This window comes from Narcine bancroftii, chromosome 6 (assembly GCF_036971445.1).
Source record: "Narcine bancroftii isolate sNarBan1 chromosome 6, sNarBan1.hap1, whole genome shotgun sequence".
Classification (NCBI taxonomy): Eukaryota; Metazoa; Chordata; class Chondrichthyes; order Torpediniformes; family Narcinidae; genus Narcine; species Narcine bancroftii.
Window position 1 is genome coordinate 175,000,368 of NC_091474.1, and position 19,622 is coordinate 175,019,989.

The 19,622-nt window shown below is 40.8% G+C and overlaps 1 protein-coding gene across 2 annotated transcripts in view; it reads right to left on the reverse strand.

The window, feature by feature from the left end:
• Nucleotides 1-19,622, reverse strand: part of nt5dc1 (5'-nucleotidase domain containing 1) — a 725,609-nt gene that overhangs the window by 646,249 nt on the left and 59,738 nt on the right. The window contains exons 1-2 of one of the 2 annotated variants that reach the window (XM_069886814.1): nt 17,219-17,402; nt 3,200-3,291 (exon numbers count right to left, since the gene is read on the reverse strand). In XM_069886814.1, coding sequence (XP_069742915.1) covers nt 3,200-3,291; nt 17,219-17,311 — 185 coding nt within the window. In that variant the 5' untranslated portion in view covers nt 17,312-17,402. Of the gene's footprint in view, nt 1-3,199; nt 3,292-17,218; nt 17,403-19,622 lie in introns of those variants that run through there. The other variant, XM_069886815.1, reaches the window with a different exon arrangement.

A 19,622-nucleotide genomic window follows, 5' to 3' on the forward strand; every position in this document is an offset into this window, starting at 1 on the left:
TGCCCAGGGGAGATAAGCCAGGTCCCAGAGAGATGTTGGAATTTGCAGTACAGAGTTTCTCCAGACAATGGCTGCCCGACTCAGGTGAAGATGTGACTCTGCGCATGCATGACTCCTCACGCATGCGCAGAGCACAAAAAAAAACAACTTTTTTTAAAAATACCTTGCAGACTTCCAGTTCCAGCGAGCAAGAAGAGGAGCAGAAAGAACAGGAGTCTTTGTTCACTTAAAGTTCCAAGGCCAAACAGCTGGATAAAATGGAAAAAAAATCACTTATTTCTGCACAGAATTGAAAAAAATACATGGAATCTTCCCAACAAGATAAGTTTATAATGGCAGAAATAAAAAGACATGGAGAGATTGTTGATGAAAGTAAGAATTTTAGGGAGAAAGTTGAGAAAATGATGCAGCAAGTGGATAAAAGATTTGAAGTTATGGATGAGAAAATTAAAGGAAATTAATTTGAAATTCAAGGCATAAGGAGTAAATGAAAGTGGCAAAAGCAGAAGCAGCTGCAACAAGACATCAGTTAATGCTGAAAATAGATATTTTAGAGAACTTCAGCAGAAGAAACAACAAAGGGTTATTGGACTTAAAGAAGGTGATGAAGGACAAGAAATTAAAAAGTTTTTACAGCATTGGATTCCACAATCTTTGGGAGTGACTGAATTTCAAGGAGACATTGAAATTGAGAGAATGCATAGAGCATTGAGACCAAAACCACAGCCAGACCAGAACCCACACCCGATACTAGTCAGATTTCTTTGATATGAAGTACGAGAGATTTTTAGAGCTGGCGACGAAGCAAGAAAAGGAACGACAGTCACCCATGATTTATAATGGAAATAAGATTTTTTTTAAATCCTGATACAAGTTTTGAGTTGTTGAAAATGAAGAAAGAATTAAATGCAGTTAAAAATGTGTTATGAAAGAAAGGTTATGCCTTTGTCTTAAGGTATTCAGCAGTTTTGAAGGTCTTTGTTCCAGAAGAGAGAAATAGGTTTTTCACAGAACCAAATGAGGGAAAGGTGTATGCTGATTCATTACCTGAAAAAGCAAATCAGGTGGTTCCTGATACTTGAATGTATTATCAGATGGAAAAAGTTTTGCTGCAACTGGGGGAAAAAGGTAATATTTCAAAGAGTTTAAATAGGGAGGAAGGTTTAAACTTTAAGTGATCTATATATATTTTAAAAGATCTATGAGATAATTAGAATCTATAATATGAATAGAATAAGGGATTGTTCGGTTTATCAAGTGAGTTAGTCAGAACCATGAACCACTATGAAGTCATGTGCATGAATGTGATTTGGATCACATCCCAAATAGATCAGGGGAATAGAGATGTAACAACAGCATGCGCCTCTGGGGGGGGGGGGGGTTCTTCTTATTTCTATCTTTCCTTTTCTTATTTTAAGCCTGCATTAACTAATATTATTGTAATATGTGCTGTTATTTTAGTGGGAGTGAAAGGAATGGGAAAGGGACGATCAATGGAGAGAAGATTTAATATTGGTACTTAATGGCAGAAAATTTGAATTTTATTAGTATTAATATTAATGGAATTCAGAATCCAATGAAACGCTTATATGATTTGGAAACCATAAAAGGATTTCATCAGTAAGAGTATAATCCACATGGTCCATTACACCTACTCCTCCCAATTAACGTGAACAGGATAAAACAGGGGTGTCAAACTCAAATTCACAGAGGGCCAAAATTAAAAACTTGGACTAAGTCATGGGCCAAACTAAATATTTATTGAAAATTTTCAACAACATCTGCATGTTTTCTCTTCTTTCAACATATGTAATATTAAACATTTTCTTATTAAAATAAATGTTTAATAATAGTTTTGGTTAAACTCTTCCCAGAAGAAGCATTAACAAATGAGAAATAAAATATTCAATAAATAATATTTCTCTATAGCCTTTAAACTCCTTTTAAATGTATTTTTTTTCACAAGCCAACAAGTCAAAAAAATAACAACTTGCTTCAATGAAAATCCAATCTTTCAACTTTAACCAAAGTTAACCAAAGAAAATATGAATCCAAGCTTAGCTTGCTACACTGCGATTTACTCTGATGCACCTGGGTCGAAACCAGATACTTGGCATCTCTTCTTAGATGCAAGTTCATCAAACTCTGGGGTCCTGTTTTCTGTCTTTTGTTTGGCCATTTTTTCATAAGGGATTTATTACATGTGAGTTAGCGGGCTGACGGGCCAACGCCAACGCATTTGCAAAGCATTCTGGGATTTGTAGTATTAGCTATACTGGCGTGGCAGCCAGCGGACCAGCTCTAATATATATTTGATGTGATCTTGCGGGCCAAATATAATTATATCACGGGCAAAATTTGACCCGCGGGCCTGAGTTTGACATGTGTGGGATAGAATAATATGTTAGGAATATATGAACAGTGAATTATAAATAAATCCAGGTGTTTTTTTCTTTTTTTCTCTGTTTTCTTTTTCTTTAGGGAGGAGGAGGAGGGAGGGGGATAAAAAGAAAGAAAATTATATATCATTTTGTATTGTTTTTATCACATTGTATTGTTATATGATGAAGGATTATATGTATGCATTGATGCAAATGAAAAATAATTTTTTTTTTTTAAAAGACCATAGTGACCACTTAAGCAACAGTCCTATAGTGACTACCTTCCTTTAAAATCACTTGGAGGATGTCAAAATGTTATTGTTCAAACAAATCTGTACTAAAATTGAGTTGAGTCTTCCAAAGTTTACTAAACATTGTTAATGTTATTATGTTGCTCTACATTGTTACAAGCCGTTAAATGTTGTTAGATGGTCCTAAAACTTTGTTAGACGGTCAATAAAATTTTTCATAACATTCTAATTTCTTCTATTTCTTAGAGCAAAAAAAACCAAATGTAATCTCTCTAACAAGCCTTAAGACCTCGGCAGGAAGATGTTGCTAGGAGACACTCAAAGAAAATGTTAACATCATCTTGAATGCCACAAACAGAATTTTTTTGCAAGCATGAAATACATTTTAACCCTTACAAGTCCAAAAAACACTTCATATTTCAAGTAATTTTCAGCGCAGAAGAGCAAAAGGAAAACATTGAAGAAGGATTTTGGACTCTTTGGTTTGAGCCAAGATTTTGTTGGTTCCTTCTATGGTAAAGACTATAGAATAATAAATTGCATAAATAACAGAGAAAATGAACCTACCAAAAATCCCAAGAATCTGGATTCACTGTCATAAGTTCCCGATCATAGCCTTTCTGTTCAACCAAGAACTGTGCAAAGCTATCATATATTAGCTGGAATAAAACAAAGTTAACTTTAAAACAAGTCATGACAATATCATGCATTTTCAAAAAATGTATCAGAACAGACACTAGAAATTTCAACACAGAGGAATTACCAATGAGTCTTCATGAAACCACATTGCAGTACAACTCCGACTATCCAAATTGGTTGCGACCAGGGCTACATCGGATAAACAATTTTTTTCCCAGAGAACTGGTCACTTTCTAAAAACAGTCCAGAAGCAACAGCAAATCACTTGTATCAATGTTTAAACAACAGCAAACAACAAGGGAAGGCTTTTTAAGTATTAAAATAATGTATAATTCTCACCAAAAAAATGCTGGCCACTGCTGATCCCCGACACGCCCCAACCACTGATCACCGGCAAGAACCCACCACTGGCGTAAATCCCCAGGGAGGTTTCCTGGCCTGGTGGAACACTCCCTGGCAGGTTCTTGTCTCCCCAATCACCGGAGCTCCTGACCCAGACACCCAAGTCCCGACTCCAAATCCTGCACATGCACACCGGGAAGTCCAGTAGAAGGTCAAGGGGGTGGCTTGAAGTTGGCGTCAGGAGCTCTGCTGGGCCGAGGAGGATGGGAGGGAAGGGAAGGGGAGAGAGGGAAGGAAGAGGAGAGGAGGGAGGGAAAGGGTGAGGGGGGGAGGGGATGGGAGGGAACACCACTGAGCCCGAGCTCCCCTCCTGCACGGGATGCCATTCACATTGATGAACTCGGAATAAGGGATTCTTCCAACCGCTTGCAGCTGGGAGACAGTGGGAGACAGTTTGAGAGGAAGAGTTGGAGAGAAAAGTCAATAGAGGTAGGTAAAGAAGAAATGAAAAGAGAAAGGGAAGGGAGTTACCTGAAATGAGGACAATTGTCATTCTAATTTCATGTCAAGTATATTTTTTTTCCCCCCAACGTGCGAGGCCAGTTCAGCTCCGAAAAAAATTTGAATACTTGAGGATTTCTGATTTGTTTGGGATATCCTCATTTATCTGATTTTTTTTTTTTAATTTGGATAAATGAGGATTTTGGAGAATCCAATTTCAGATAATTGAAGTTGTACTGTACTTACTATTTCCGATAACCATTTGTAAATTGGTAAACTGCAGATTCAGTTTTTAAACTGTATACAACAAATAGGAAGAGTGGATTAACATAGCCATCAAAATCAATTTTACTTTGATATTATTACTTTAAGGTCTTATTTATCTGTTTGGAATTTTGAGAATTATCAGCTATTTCATACTTCACATGCCCAGATGTAGATATCTATTTGGAAACAATTTGTAATTAATGACACAAGTAAATATTGTTTTACTATTGATCAATAAAGAATATTAAAATCAAACAACTATAAAACCCTAAACTTTTCAAACCTTCAAATTTTCTTTCTTTAAGATAAAATGTTTTTATGATTTAAAATCAAAATGGCTAAACATACTGAAATTCAAATGCACTTTGTCACAGCAAAATCAAAATGCAACAGGTAAGTCTATTCACAAGCATACAGGTCACTGAAAGCCGACTCAATATTGTTTAGGTCTAAACAAAAATAAAAATGTACAAGCAAGAGTTCATTGTCCTATCATCTGAAATCTGCTCTAAAGACCATAGGATGAATCTTTTAACCTTCCTGAAAAGATTGAGAGATTTTGGGACTACACAGATTATGTATCAATGACATAGATAGAAAAGGTACGACAACCTGAAGAGGGAATATAGGGAGTTAAGGAGGAAGCTAAAAAAGCAGGACCTCAAGGGTGGTGATCTCCAGATTGCTGCTTGAGTCATGTGCAGTGAGGGCAGGAAAAGGAAGTTATGGCAAATGAATGCATGGCTGAAGAGTTGGTGCAGAGAGCAGGGATTTGTGGATCATTGGGATCTCTTCTTGACCTGTGCAAAAAAAAGGGTTGCACCGGAAGCAGGGAGGTCCACCGTGCAGGTTTGCTCAGGCTTTTGGGAAGGATTTAAACTAGTTTGCCGGGGGAGGGGAACCAGAATGAGAGGGCAGTGAATAGAGTAAATGGAGGAAAGATTGATGCAATGTGTAGTGACTTGATGCAGAAGGGTATGGAGGGGAAGAAACACAAAGGTAGTGGTTTTAAATGTATTTCAATGCAAAAAGTACAAGGAGTAATGGAGATGAACTTGGAGCATGGATCAGTATGTGGAATTATGATGTTGTGGCCGTTACAGAGACTTGACTGACACAAGGATAGGATTGGCTGATGCAGGTACCCGGTTTTAGATGTTTTAAAAGTGATAGGAAGGGAGGTAAAAGCAAGAGGGGGAGGGAGGGGGGGTGGGGGTGCAGTAGTATTACTAATCAGGGATAGTACCACAGCTGTTGAGAGGACGTTGTGGAGGAATTGTCCAATAATTGTTTAGGTCTAAACAAAAATAAAAATGTACAAGCAAGAGTTCATTGTCCTATCATCTGAAATCTGCTCTAAAGACCATAGGATGAATCTTTTAACCTTCCTGAAAAGATTGAGAGATTTTGGGACTACACAGATTATGTATCAATGACATAGATAGAAAAGGTACGAGTCAGTGTGGGTACAAGAGCGAAATAGGAAGGAAATTATCACAGTATTGCAAGCAGTCTATAGACCACAAAATAGCCCTTGTAATACTGAGGAATGATCAAGTAGGAAGATTTTGGAATGGTGCAGATATAAAATGGTTGTTGTTAAAGGAGGCTTCAACTTCCCAAATATTGACTGGCATCTCCTTACTACAAGAGGGATAGATGAGGCAGAATTTGTCCAGTACATCCAAGGATTCCTGACCCAGTATATGGACCAGCCGACAAAAGAAGGGGCCATACTGGATTGAGGACTGGTTAATGGACTAGTCAGGGGACAGACCTTTCGGTGGGGAATCATTTTGGTGAAAGTGACCATAATTCTCTGTCCTTTGGACAAAGTAAGGTGTTTAATTGGGAAAGGGCTAATTAAGATGAATTAGGCAGGAACTGGGGAGAGTACATTGGAAACAAATGTTCTCAAGGAAAAGCACAGAAGTAACAAGGAGGATGTTCTGGGTTCTGGATAGCTTTGACCCACTAAGATGGTTGAAAAAAAGAGGTGAGAGAGCTAGTTAAAAGGAAGACAGAAGCATACAGAAGGTTTAGGAAGGCATTATGAGAATTATATGGTAGCCAGAAAGAATCTTCACCAGAGAGGAACCTTGGTCAATGTGAGGTCAGTATAGAACAAGCTTATGCGCTGAAGTATGTTGAGGTTAAGAAAGAGGGAGTGCTGGATCCTCTTAAAAACATCAAGGTTGACAAGTAGCTTGGACCAGCCAAGGTATAAGCCAGGTTACTACAGGAAGAGAGGGAAGAGATTGCTGGGGAATTGCCACAGCAGAGGTTCCAGAGGATTGGAGAATGGCAAATGTGTACCCTTTTTTAAAAGGTATTAATGAGAATCTAGGAATTACAGACCAGTGAGTCTTGGTGGGCAAACTATTGGAGAGGATTCTTTGGGGCAGGATATACAAACATTTAGAGAAACATAGTATTTTCAGGGGCAGACTACATGGCTTTGTAATCCTAAATGAGTTTTTTGAGGAAATAACAAAAGAAATTGATGAAGGTAGGCAATAGATGTGGTGTATATGGATTCTCATAAGACATGTGGCAAGTTTCCCTCTGGTAGACTTTTTTCCATCACAGGAAAAAGAATCTTGAGGTTGTATGTGATATCATGTATATACTGCAACAATAAATCTAAAATCTGAGACTCATTCAAAAAGTCATGATACATGGGATCCATGAAGCCTTAGCAGTGTGGTTTCAGAATTGGCATGTCTAAGAAAGCAGAGGGTAGCAGTAGATGGAATGTATTCTGCCTGGAGGTCAGTGACTAATGGAGTTCCATAGAGATCTGTTCTGGGACCCCTACTCTGTCATTTTTTTTTTAATATATAAATGACCTGAACAAAAAAGGGATAGATCAGTAACCTGGAAGATGCACAAAGGTTGGAGGTGTTGTGGTTAGTGTAGAAGGTTGTTGTCAGTTACAACAGGATATAGGCAGAATGTGGAGTTGGGAGGAAAAGTGGTAGATGGAGTTCAATCCAGATAAGTGTGAAATTATGCATTTTGGAAGGTCAAACTTTGGCAGAGGTCATGGTTAGTAGCAGGATTCTTAACAGTGTGGAAGAACAGAGGGGCCTTCAAGTCAAAAATCAATAGATCACTCAAGAGTGCTGCATGGGTGATACCGTAATTTAAGAAGGCTCATGGTATGTTGGCCTTCATTAGTTAGGGGATTGAATTCAAGAGTCACGAGGTAATGTCGCAGCTTTATAAAACTCTGATTAGACCACTCTTGTAATATTGAATCCAGATGTGGTCACCTCATTACAGGAAGAAGGTGGAAGCCAATGGAGAGAATGCAGAGGAGGTTCACCAGGATGCTGCCTGGATTGGAGAACATGGCAAGGTTAACAGAGTTAGGAGTTTTCTCTTTGGAGTCAAGGAGGATTAGAGGTGACTTAATAGAGGTCCACAATATTATGAGAAAGATAGATAGGGTGGACAGCCAGCACCTTTTTTCCAGGGTGAGAATAGCAAACGCCAGAAGACATCTGTGCAAGGTGAGGAGGTGATGGTTTTGGGGAGATGTCAGGGGCAAGTTGCTTGTTGCCTTTTTTTTTTAAAAAAGCATACAGAGAGTAGAGGGTGCCGAGAATGCATTCTCCAGGGTGGTGGCGCTGATACAACAGGCACATTTTAAAAACTCTTACACAGGCACATGGATGCAAGAAAAATGCAAGATTATGGGTGTGAGGTACAGAATGTTTAGTTTGTTGAGTAGGTTTTTATAAGTTGCCACAAAATTGCGGACCGAAGGACCTGGATTGTGCTGTAATATTCCATGTTCTAAGTTGGCAAAATGAACATCAATCTATCATCCATGTCCGTGTACAAGACAACTCGTGCACAAGATAATTCCCTGAATTTCCACCTAAAATGTGGTTTTGAGTTCTACTTACTGTATAAGACTACCCCAAGTCTGGCACTTACTGACCAGTCGAGTGACACTGCTCAGCACATTTAGTACAATATTTTAAAAGCAAATTATCCAATAAAGGTTTAAATTTCATTAGCGTATTTCAAAATAAACAACCGTCAGCTCATTTAACAGGCCGTTAAAAATCTGTACAGAGCCAACAGCAGGGGAGCACTGAGATTTTGCTGTGAAGGTTCAGATTTTATACATATATCAGATTTTGGGGTGACATTTTTTAAAAGTTGAAATCCCATCTTACGGTCATTTAAACGGATATTTTCTGAGGTTTAAGTATCAAAGTAGTGCTACAAGAGGATCTTGCTGCAGACCAGACACTGACCAGAGAGGAAGGAGTAATAAACAAATTAGACATTAAGTAAGAAAAAAAATTACAGATTTAAAGACTGAAAGGATGCAACAAGATTGCTCTCTGCAAACTATTTCACAAAAAAAACATGGCTTTCTTAATTAAAAGGAAAAATTCAGAATAATAATGGAATTATTATATGAATAACCAATAATGCTGACAGTAATATTGGTGCCCAGTATATATAATTCAAGGCCATCTTCTGAGAAATTGAGATGAATCCCTCGCTACAATCAATCCTGAATTTTTAAAAAATTACAAGGCAAGAAATTAATTTCCACAAACATGACTCTCAGATGATATTGTGAATTACCTATAAAAGAAAGTTTATAAGATCACTATTTAATGATCTTCAAATATAGGTGACCAGACAAATGCATTTCAATAATATGTTCAAATACATCATTTCATAATTACAGCAAATAACTGGAAGGGTTTCATAGTCTCCTCCTTACCTACTGCAAGCTCTGTTGCCTAGAAACAAGCTTCACTGACATATCAGAACGAAAGCAAGAATTCATCAGCAAGTGACCAAATGGTACAAAATACATGTTTCGGGTCTGAGCCCTTCATCAAGGGATGAGCAAGAAACCAGACAGGCCCTGAATTTTAAAAAAAAAGTGGGGGTATTTGATGGTGGGGGAGGGGGGGTGAAGGAGACGAGAGGATGGAAGAAGAGGCAGGGGAAGGAGAACAGGCCAAAAGACGTGGGCGGGTAAAAGAGTAAAAAAGTTGAATGGATGGGGAGCTGCATGAAAGGAGACAGGGAAAAAAAAACTCTGAAAGGGGTTTAACAGAAATTGGAGGTAATTTTCTTGCCATCTAGTTAGAGAGTGCCAAGATGAAATTATAAGGTGTTGTTCCTCAAATTTGCAGGTTTGGCTTTGTATGAGGCCATAGATAGATATGTCAGTGTGGAAATGGTGTATGGAATTAAAATGGTTAGACTCTGGTAGATATTTGCTATTGCAGCAGCAGAGCAAAGGTGCTCAACGAAGTGATCTCCCAGTCTGCATCCTCAACCCAGCATCTGCATTTTCCCATTTAACTTCATACAAAATACATTTCATTCTAACATCACCACAAGATCAGGAGTCAGAAGAGGTGGAAGGTTACTTACTGATCCGAGTAAGTGTCTAAAAGAGGACATAATGGAGGTTTCAACCACTGAGGTAGTACAAGTAGATAAAAAAATAAAACAGATACAATTATTCTGATATACGGTATACTTCGGCGTACAGGTTGCCCCACCCCCACCCCCTTTCATCAGCCACATTTTACGGGTTTTAGATATCCAGCATACAAGTCAACAATTTTCTGGCTGCCTGAGGTATCCCATTTTCCGCCATATGAATCGTGATGCCCGAGATGGGCTGTTGTCCAACATATACGTTGATTCCCATAAATCATGTGAATTGATCTGCTGGACGTTGGCTGGAGGTGATTGTTATCATGGAGGGTCCATCAATACAATGCAGCACACAATGAAAATATGAAGAGAGCTTTAAGTTGAAAGTGATAGAAGTGGCCAAGAAAACCAAAACTATGCACTTTGATGTGCATGAGAAGTTGGTAAGAGATTGGAGGAAAAAAGAGACTATAAGAAGCATACTCAAAATGCAATGTTCTTTGAGAAAAGAAATCACTCTTTGGCCAGAGTTGGAAAATCTCATTGCAGAATGGGGATGTGAACAGAGGCAAGACTGCTACATAGTCACCCAAAATAAAGTAAGAACATTTGCACTGCAGTGGGCTGTCACACCCAGAACTCAGTGATGATTTTGAGGCTGGTGCAATCATTTCATGAACAGGAAAAATCTGGTATTAGTACAAAAAACAAAAATGGCTCAGAAATTACCAAAATATCTTGATCATTAAGTTGTAAGTTTTCACCAGTTTATTATTACAGAACCAGCAGAAACACCAGTTCACATTGGCAAATATCAGAAACAATGTCAAAACCCCCATGAATTTCGACATGATAGGCAAATAGAACAGTGGAATGGAAAGGGGTTAAAACTGTGCAAACCAGAAGTACGGCCATGAAATTACCAGGTTTACTGTGGTGTTATCGTGCATGGCCAACGGGACAAAATTAAGACCCACGGTAATCTTCAAATGCAAAATTAAACCAAAAATGAAATTCCCTACAGTTATTTTTGTACATTTTCAAAAAAAAGGATGGATGGATGAAAATGGTGTAAAACTATGGTTAGACAATGTGTGGAAAAGGCGGTTTACGCAAAGAACAGAATTTGCTGGTCTGGGATATGTTTCGTAGCCACTTAACTGAGAATACTAAAAGTAGATTAGGACTACATAATACTTACATGGCAGTTATCCCAGATATTTTGACATCTATATTGCAACCTCTCGAGGTCTGCTTGAACAAACCATTAAAAGACCACGGGCACAAGGAATGGAATACATAAACGTCGAGTACAGAAAAGTTGTGCATCACTTGATATGCTGTGTAACTTCATGCTCAAGGGATGGGACAAAGTTAAAGTAGAGACTGTGATAAAATAATTTTAAAAGTGCAATTGATGGGACAGAAGATGATTTATTGTGGGTCACTGACAATGAAGCTGAAACCTCCTCATCTGATACAGACTGGGACCCAGATGATGACAATTTAAACACTGAGTATGGATGTACTTGCTGCCATCTTTGCTTCAGACAATGAGTGCGAGAGTGGTTTTGAAGGGTTTTAAATGTGTTGTTTTCAATAAACATTTTAATGAAATCTGTCGCAGTCGTTTTTTTTGGTTTTTCAAGGGTTGATTTATACCCTGCATCAGTTTTTCAAGGATCGACTTCTATGCCAGATCAGCACGGATTGGATTTTGAGCGGAATTTAAGGTCTCAGAAGTATATCCGGTGTACAAGTCAACCCCCATTTTTTGGGTTTCATGACTTGTATGCCAAAATATACGGTAGCTACCATCAGGGTCCCAATAACCTCCAAATAATTAAAGGAATAGACATGCAGACACATTATGGAAAGTGGTGTAGAGAGAGACTTTAATTTCTCCATATTCTCAATAGGGACTGGGACTCCTTAGAGCCAAAAGCCCAGATGTGGCAGAATTTGTTAACTGCATCTAGGAGGGTTTCTTGAAGCAGCCTAGAGAGTCCACCCAGGGCAAGGGCCATGCTGGAGCTTTAACTGAGAAATATATCTGGCCAGGTGATTGGAGATCAAGTGAAAGAGTATTTTGCAAATAGAGATCACAATTCTTTTCAAAATGATTATTAATAAAAATAACCCTGGTCCTCATGCAAAAACACAAAACTGGGAGGGGCATTTAAACAGGAGCTAGAGAGAATTAATTTGGACAGTTATTATCCAAATTTCAAATAACTTTTAATGACCGGTTGGAGTCCAGGATGGGTATGTTCCAATCAGGAGGAAGGAGAGAAATGGCAAGGGAAGAGAATCTCGAATGATGAGAAATGTCATGCATCTCGTCAAAAAAAAAGAAAATGAAACATAGCTTAGGAAGATATAATCAGAGAGACCCATGGGGGAATACAAGGACTGTCTTGAGGAAGACCAGCAGGGGCATGAAATGTGCTTGACAATCAAGAGAATCCAAAGGCATTTTATACTTGCATTAAAAACATGAAGATAAATAGAAAAAGGATAGGGCCACTTAAGGGCAAAGGAGAAAATTTATACGAAGTCAGGGGAAGTGAGTGAGGAACTAAATTGGAACTTTATTTCAGGATTCACCAAGGAGGACATGGAGAATAGAGATCAGAATCAGAATCAGAATCAGAATCTGGAGAATGTTATGGTGCTGAGGCACTTTCAGATTAAGATAGAGATGGTGGGGGAACTTTGAAAGAGCATTAAAGTTGATGTCTCCTGTCCCAGATGATTGAAGGAGCCAAGTGAGAACATTGGTTTAGCTTTGCTAGTGAGAATCCTATTTTTGTTCCAGAGGACTGGAGAACAGACAATGGTTTACTTTTGTCTGAGGAGGGAAATAGGGTTAATCCAAGAAATTACAGGCCATTAAGATTCACATCAGTAGTGGGGAAACTCTTAAAAATGATTCTTAGGGCTATGTTTTGCACGTAAATGTGCAGAGAACTGAGGGTTCAGGTGCAGAGATCTTTGAAAATAACTTTACAAGCAGGTAGGGTGTAAAGCTGTCTGGCATGCTTGCCTTCATTGAACAGGGTATTTAATATACAAGAAGTCATGTTGCAGTTAGATAAATCACCGGCTTGGCAGCAACTGGAGCATTGTGAAAGGTAGTTCTGCTCATCCCATCACAGGAGGGTTTAGAAGGGATATAGAAGAAATTTCAGTTTGCTGCCCGGACTAGAGGCATGAGCAATAAGGAGAGGTTGGACAAATTGGGTAGATTTTCTGGAGCATCAGAGGCTGAGGACTGACCCACATCTCATTAGTCAGGAAGGAACAGTGCCGTCTACACTTCCTATGAGAAGGACAAGGCTTCCACCTTGACAACATTTTACATTAGTCAGGAAGGAACAGTGCCGTCTACACTTCCTATGAGAAGGACAAGGCTTCCACCTTGACAACATTATACAGGAGTGCTCTGTCTGGCTGCATCATTGCATGGAATAGTAGCTACAAATAAGACAGATATCAATAAAGAGGATCATCAAAACAGCTGAGATCACTAATCCTTTCCTCTGTTGATGACATTAACCATAAGTGTTGCATAAATAAGGCTCAAAGAATTATAGAGGATCCTTTCCATCCAGCAGATAGTATCTTTGACCCATTACCATCAAGGAGGTGATAAAAGAACTTCAAAATCAGGACTGTCAGGCTGGAAAATAGTTTCTTCACACAAGCTGTGAGATTAATGAACAGTATAGTATCCTGTAACTGAGTAAATCATTCCAAATATTTATATACATTTATATTAAATTACATCTTCATTTATATATGTGATTATTGTGTGTTGTATATATATGTGTGTGTGTGTGTGTGTGTGTGTGTGTGTGTGTGTGTGTGTGTGTGTGTGTGTGTGTGTGTGTGTGTGTGCACCGTGGTCCAGAGAAATGCAGTTTTGTCTCATTGTATATGTAGTCAGATAAGAATAAATGAACCTGATCAAAGTTCTTAAAATTATGAGGCCTTGATAGGGTAGAAAATTAGAGTCTTTTCCCAGCACAAAAATGTCATAAACAAAAGGACAGGTATTTCAGGTGAGGAAGAGGGGTTAAAAAAAGATGGATCAAGTTTATTCCCTCCACACAGTGATAACCACCTGGAATGGAAAACAGCAGGGGTGAACAAGATCCACTAGAACAAGAGGCTTCTCTATAAACACATGAATATACAGAGAATAGAGGACTATGAATCATGTGCAAGTTTTCATCTAACTTGGGCATTATGTTTGGCGCAGACATCTGAACCAAAGGGCCTGTTCATGTACTGTACGATTCTATGTAATAAGTGGAGAAGATGTCGCCAGATAAATCAACAAGTATATGCAAAGTTAGTGCCTTTCTCTCTCTCTCTCTCTCTCAATTGTGCTCCTGTTAAAAAAAAAAACACAAAAACAAATGGGTCCCTCTACTCAGGAATAGTGACAGGTAATCCAAAAAAGAAGGTTGCTCTATGTATATCCCCTTTCAAAACCAAGAAAAAATCTAAGATGTTTTATTTTTCTTTAACTTAACTTAGTCATACAACAGGGTAATAGGCCAATATGGCCCAAAAGCCCATGCCACCCATAAACCCCAATTAACCTCCAAACCCTGTATGTTTTGAAGGGTGTGGGGAAACCAGAGTGTCCAGAGGAAACCTGCGCAGACATGGGGAGAATGTACAAACTCCCTACAGACACGCAGGATTCGAAAGTGTTGCGGGCACTGTAATAGCATTGCTCATAATACTAAAACTTCATCCAGAAATTCCAAATTATTGATCCATTTTAGACTTCACTAACACGTAAGCCAATAAGCTCATTCAGCTCACTCTCCATGAAAACAAACAACTGAGCTTAATGAATATCAACAAGGCTACAGATCTGACAAGTCCAGCTAACATAAGGAAGTGTTCACAAGAAAATTCCCAGCCTCTACAATAGTGAAGTGCAGCATTAGAATGCTAAAGGCAAAGCTAAAGCATTCACAATTATGTTCAGCCAAAAAGAGGAAATGGAATGAAATGGATAATGAATTAATGAGGTTTATTATCAAATGCACAAGTTCAATGTGCCAATGTAATGGAAGTCTGACTTACGGTAGTGTCCCAAGAACAAAACAGATAATACAAAGCAAGAAAAATAAATATAAAAAAAAGGATGAAATAAATATTGACAGTGGCAAAATGCAGAAAAAATTGGGCAGTCAGTCATGCAGACAAATCCATTTCTGTGGTCTTGAAGTGGTGCTATGGGAAGTGTAGTAAAGAGAGTTTAAAAAGCATGACCGCTGTGGGGGATAACAGCCATTCTTGACTTGGAGATCCCAGATTTCAGTATCTTCTGCCTAAATGGGGGTATTTGATTATCTTGGCAGCCTTCTTGAAGCAGCATCTCATCTAGAGGTCTTCAGTGAACAGGATGTTTGTCGCCACAATAGACTTGACTGCATCTGCCACTTTCTACAGCCTTCTACAGTCCTGGGCATTCAATTTTCCAAATCTTGATGCACCCAACCAGTATACTTTCCACAGTACATCTGCAGAAGTTCTAACTAGTATTTGAAGACAGGATGAATCTCCTCAAATACTAAAAAGTAGAGGCATTGAAGTGCTTTCTTCATGGCTGCCAAGTTAAAGCTACCCATCCACCAGTGACCCATTCATGAAAACACGTGTGGCTCCTCAGCTTCCACTTTCTGAACTCCACAGTCATCCTTCAGTGTCGCTGATGTTAAGAGTAAGATTGATGTCCTGGCACCACAAAACTAGATCCTTAATCTCCATTCAATATCTTGCCTCATCATTGAATGATTTAGCCAACAACTGAAGTGTCCTCAGTGAATTTATTTTGTTGCAGCCAAATTTGGTTCCAGAATCAAAGATGTCAAGGAGATGAAGCATGCAGGCTTGAGGTGCCTCGTGTTGAAGAGGGCGTCAAGGACAAGAAAGGCTCCAGAATGGCCGCGGGCTCTGAAGGCCTCCTGATATTGTTGGAGGTTTGGACCTGGAGCTCGAGCTGCGGAGTGCTAGAGGCAAATCCACAGACACGCAATGCCTTTCTTCTATCGGAAGGATGCTTCCAACAGCGTTGTCTCCGCTCCATCCTCAACATTCATTGGAGCAACTTCATCCCTAACATTGAAGTACTCGAGATGGCAGAGGCCGACAGCATCGAATCCACGCTGTTGAAAATCCAACTGCGCTGGGTAGGTCACGTCTCCAGAATGGAGGACCATCGCCTTCCCAAGATCGTGTTATATGGCGAGCTCTCCACTGGCCACCGTGTCAGAGGTGCACCCAAGAAGAGGTACAAGGACTGCCTAAAGAAATCTCTTGGTGCCTGCCACACTGACCACCGCCAGTGGGCTGATATCGCCTCAAACCGTGCATCTTGGCGCCTCACAGTTCGGCGGGCAGCAACCTCCTTTGAAGAAGACCGCAGAACCCACCTCACTGACAAAAGAAAAAGGAGGAAAAACCCAACACCCAACCCACCAATTTTCCCCTGTAACCGTGTCTGCCTGTCCCGCATCGGACTTGTCAGCCAGAAACAAGCCTGCAGCTGACGTGGACGTTTACCCCTCCATAAATCTTCGTCCGCGAAGCCAAGCCAAAGAAAGAAAGATTACAGGACAAGGTGTCTTTGACAAAAGGAAAATGTAACAATGAACTATAACAGAAAACACTCAAAATCGAATAGAGCCCTAACCAATCCTGTGCACAAAAATTTGACTATGCCACTATGCTGTCAGTTTCCTCTCATGCCTTCCACCTGTACTTCTAATCAAGGTCTTGCCCATCTTAATCCACGATGACGCCCAGCCCATCAATGCTGATCATTTGCCACTTTCCACACGTGTCGTTGTGTGACCTTGCGGCGTTCAGTCTGGTGTGAATTTCAAAGCCATAGACTTGCCGAGTTGGAATCGTCAGGCGCGTGCAGCGGGTTGATGGATACAGTTCAGCCAACCCGTTCCATCCCGCATCGCCGTTTGGCTTGTGCAATTGGGCAACTCAACGCAGAGCTCGTTCAGCTGGATGAGCTTTGCAACAAGACACAGCAACTGGGCCCAAATGAGCGGCCGAGAACCAAGGTGCATAAAGTTACAATCATTGGACTCGAGGTTGAAATTGCCAGCGTTACCCCGTCTTTCATTTCAATTACTTTCAGCAATAGGAGGAAACAACTGCAACGCATCAAGAAGCCGAGCCGCGACACTGCTGCACACCGCCAGGAGAGCTCGCAGCCTCTCCGCCAACGGCCCACGCCGGGAAGGGGCCGCTCTGCCGCTGCCCTCGGCCCGTCGAACGCGGCTTCCAGCCGGAGCGGTTCACGTCGCACCGGCCGCGAGCGAGAGGGAGGCGGGGGGGGTCGGGTTGATCGCTTCGCCGTCGACTCACCGCGAAGGTCTCGGTCACGTTGTACCGACACAGGGTGTGATCCAGATCAAAACCGATCACATCACAGTCAGCCAGCGAGAAGTGTTCGGCCATGGCGGCGGTGGCAAAGCTTTCTGCACTCAAACCACTGCCGCAACGCGCGCGTCGACGCCACCCGGCAGGGAAGTGGAGGACCTGGGAAGGGGCAGCCCCGTGGGGCGGGGCGATAGGAGCGGGGGGCGTGGTCTGTGCGCGAGTGGGAGGGGCCTGAACGCGGACCCTGGCGAGGGGAGGAGGCTTCAGATGCACTGTGGCGGATTAACCATGAGGCTGACTAGGCTGAAGCCTAGGTAGGGAGGCCCGGTTGGCCAATGCCAAAGTCTGCTCTCTAAACGAACCCTCATGCAGGATATGTCACTCTTTGGTATCCAAAATGCCAAACCAGAGCCAGAAATCTGGGGCGCTTGGTCTTTTTGACATCTGGCGGCCATAAATTCCCAGAAAACCCATGGTGAGAAAGCACCTTATCGCCACTAAAGGAGCTGAGGGAGCAGTCACAACTATGAAATGATATGCCGTGTTCTCCAACACCCTGACTGGAAGAAGAGCGGCCCGGTAGGAGATTAGCGCTGGTCACATCGACGCGGACTGTTGGGTATAAGCCAGCCCTCTGCTGGATGTCGTGACACCCATGACATGATGTCACCCTTCCATATGTATCCCTGTCTGTCAGTTGCCATGTTAGTCTAATAGAAGCCAAGGATGAGAAAGCATCGCGTCTCCAATTCTTAATTGTGTGAGTGCATACACAACAGTGGAGATGAGGAATGAAACAAACCCTACACATGCTTCATGCGCCAACCATGAGAAGGAAAACAACAGAAGAAAGACAGTAAACGACTACCTAACAATCCCAACAAATTCCCGCCAAAAGATCAAGGCCAGATGGTGGAGGGAAAGTTTGGGGAATTCAATGAAGTAGGAAAAGTTGGGATAACTATGTAGAATGGTTTAACCACTACTGCGTAGCCCACAATATTGTGGAAGGTCCCGTAAACTGAAAATATGCCTTTTTCCTCAGAATTATGAGCAGCAAAACATTTGAACTCCTTAATACCTTGCTAGCCCTGGAGGATCCAGGGATGGAGACATTCAATGAATTAGCACAGCTCTAAAGAACCATATAAGCCCCAAACCACCAGTTATGGCAGAAAGGCAACAATTCTATGAAAGGAGACAAGGACCAGGAGGAACAGTAAGTGAATTCCTGACATCATTGCACAAACTGGCGGAGCACTGCTATAAGCTCAGAGGACCCAAAAACTCAGCTGCAACAGAAATTCATCAAGACAAATGTTTACTTAAACAAAAGTTGATTTTAATTATCTTTAAACATGAAAACAGGAGCAAACTCTAACAATACTATTAACTAATGTAACCTCCTTCTAATTCAAAGCACACGTGTATGTAATGTATGTGTAAGTACAGAAAAGTTATTTGATTCACAGTCCAATCTCACTTCTCATTCCTCAAGTTCATTAGTTACAGGCAATTCTTACACTGTGCACAGAATTTAATATTTATGAAGTTCACCAGGCTTTGGTGCTTGAAAGTTAAATGGTTACTTCTCAGGAAGGCTCTTGTCGGTTTTCAGAGCTGGACGCAAACTAATTCCTTCTAATCAGCCACATCAGTATCTTGCTGAAGAAACATGCCCCATCAGGGTTTTCCATATGATAACCTCATTCTTTCAGGTCATCACAGAGTTCCTTTTTGTTTCCCTTATTTCAAGTGAAATATTAGGTGGGCAGTCCTCTCCTTTTGTATGGACCACAAGGGCTTTGACTGGGCTGAACTTAGAACTCATAACCCTTGTTCAAAATGGAGTTTTTCCACAAGCTTGCCAGCTTGTCATGTTCCAGTCCCAACTGCTGCTGCTGAGTCCAGCACTGAACTCTCTCTCTCTCTCTCTCTCTCTCTCTCTCTTTCTCTCCCCCCCCCCCCCCCCACCACCCCTGCAGAGAACAGCCATGTTTGACTCTCTGCTTGAAAAACCACATGGCCCCTTTAGAACAGTAAACTGCACTCAGACAGTCACCGGCTCCGGACCTACTCCTCCGAGTTCTTTCATCTGTTGCTTCTCAAAACAACAATCCATTAGTGAAGTCCCTTGGGCACACTTCAAAGATTTTTTAAAGGTACTCGAAGCTGGCCTGTCTGGCTTGAGCAGAGCTCCAATATTTTAAATGAGATCTGTTTAGAAGTGCTTGAATGTGACCTACACTAAAACAACCTGCCACAATTTATCTCCTTTAAAACATATCTATATACAATATAAAACACAGCATAATCTGTCACAACTGTCATTTTGAACAGTTTTTAAATCAGGCATTGCGAGACTGGTTAGTGATGGGGCTTACAAATC